Source organism: Mauremys reevesii, linkage group 1 (assembly GCF_016161935.1).
Source record: "Mauremys reevesii isolate NIE-2019 linkage group 1, ASM1616193v1, whole genome shotgun sequence".
NCBI lineage: Eukaryota > Metazoa > Chordata > Testudines > Geoemydidae > Mauremys > Mauremys reevesii.
This window is the reverse complement of record NC_052623.1, coordinates 10661100-10663081: the sequence shown is the minus strand read 5'-3', so window position 1 is coordinate 10663081 and position 1982 is coordinate 10661100. Positions and strand designations below refer to the sequence as shown.

Below are 1982 nucleotides of genomic sequence, written 5' to 3'. Positions count from 1 at the left end.
CAGTGACTTACTCTCAGCCTGGGATACTTAAAAGAGGAGTCCCCTTCGTGAGGTCACATTAATTTAGTCTTCTCCAAAACCCAGGGTCTCTGACCCTCCAGCTTCATCTTCCCCCTTTACTCAGGAACATCCCCACTCTCTTGCTTGCTGGGGTGAGATTTGTTTGAGACTTGCCACATCCCCTATTCCCCTTTCTCCCATTGAAACCCCACCCTGTACCCCACCTCTTCCCACTAAGCCCTGCCCCCTGCTTCTCCACTTTCCCCAATGCTCCGCCTCCCAGCCAGGCCCAAGTCAGGCCATGGTAAGAGCTGCTCTGGGAGCACAGCCTCATGTGAGGAACGCAGGACTGTCCACTTTCCCTGGCTTGTACATCCTGGGGGGGAAAATGTGGAGGGTCTGAGGCACCTCACAGACACTGTGAATCTCTGGGCACTTCTTACCATGGCCCAACTGTGGCTTCCAACCAGAAAGATTGAGCAGAGTCTCAGTTAAAGGGGAGTAGTAGGGGTGGGACCTTGGGGGAAGAGATGAGGCAAAGGGAGGAGCCTCAGGGGAAAAGGAACCAGGGTGGAATAGCTGGCCATGGCCGTCACTCATGTTTTTTGTCTCCTGTGTCACAGGCGCTGGAGCTAGGTGATGAACTGACCCTTCACTTGACGAATGCCCTGATTATCCTCGCACGAAGATGTTTGCTTTTCACACTGTACACGATTGGATTCATCAGGGGGGGAACCAGCAGGTGGACGTATCCCAGGGTAATCTTAAGTAAGTGAGAAGTGCCATTACTGAATCTGTGTATCACAGCCAGGCCAATGACTGGTATGTAGAAGAGCAGGACGGCACAGAGGTGAGCGACACAGGTATTCAGGGCCCTGAGGCACTCTGCATGGGATGCGATGCTCAGCACTGTTTTGAGGATCATCACATAAGAGAGGAAGATGAGCATCGAGTCCAACCCCTCTGTTAAGACTGCCACAGACAAGCCATAGATGGTGTTGACTGTGATGTCCGAACAAGCCAACTTCATGACATCCTGGTGCAGGCAGTAGGAATGGGAGAGGACGTTGGCTTGACAGTATCGGAACTGTTTCAGGAGAAAGGGGATTGGTAATTCTATGGCCACCCCTTTTAGCACAAACACCAACCCCATCTTAGCTATTCTCGGCATGGTTAAGATGGAAGCATATCTCAGTGGGTTACAGATTGCAACAAAGCGGTCAAAGGCCATCAAAACGAGCACAGAGGATTCAGTTTTTACAACAAAGTGGATGAAGAACAGCTGGGCAAAACAGGCATTAAGGCTGATCTCCCCAGAGTTAAACAAGTATATTCCCAAGATTGTTGGCATGGTGGCTATGGATAAGCCAAGGTCTGTGATGGCTAATATGGAAAGGAAAATGTACATGGGCTCATGAAGGCTTGGATCTGTTTTTATAATGAACAGAATGACTGAATTTCCTACTATCGAAATAAAATATATTAAGCAGAAGGGGATAGAGATCCAGAGATAGATGTCTTCCTTCCCCGGTATCCCGGTGAGAAGGAACACTGCCGAGTTGAAGTTGGTGTCATTGACAGCTGACATAATGGACTGGGCCGTTCCAAACAGTTTGGCGATTTCCTTCCTAAAAAAAAAAGAACAGGAGACTAGATGATATTTAACAAGACATTTTTCTGAGTGCAACTTGAGAGACTCCCAGGAGCTTAAGGAAGATCAGCAAATACATAGTCTTGGATTTACAGCACCGATAGGAAGATAGGCACTGCCAGACTGGATCAGACCTGCAGTCCATCTAAACTGAGTATCCAGTGGCCAGTTCCAGATGATACAGAGGAAGGTGGAGGAAGCCTTGCAACAGGCAGCTATGAGATAACCTGCTCCTAGGGAAAGTTTCCCCCTGACTCCAACTAGTTAGACACATTTTGTGATGTAAATCTGGAAGGTTTAGATCTCTTCCAAGACTTTTTAAATCAAATCC

The 1982-nt window shown here is 48.4% G+C and overlaps 1 protein-coding gene across 1 annotated transcript; it reads right to left on the bottom strand.

Moving 5' to 3' along the window:
- Window positions 1-652: 652 nt before the first annotated feature.
- LOC120395860 (olfactory receptor 51G2-like) lies at window positions 653-1588 on the bottom strand. The gene has a single exon (XM_039520613.1). It carries the CDS (start codon window positions 1586-1588, stop codon window positions 653-655), a length of 936 nt encoding a protein of 311 aa, XP_039376547.1.
- Window positions 1589-1982: the final 394 nt, after the last annotated feature.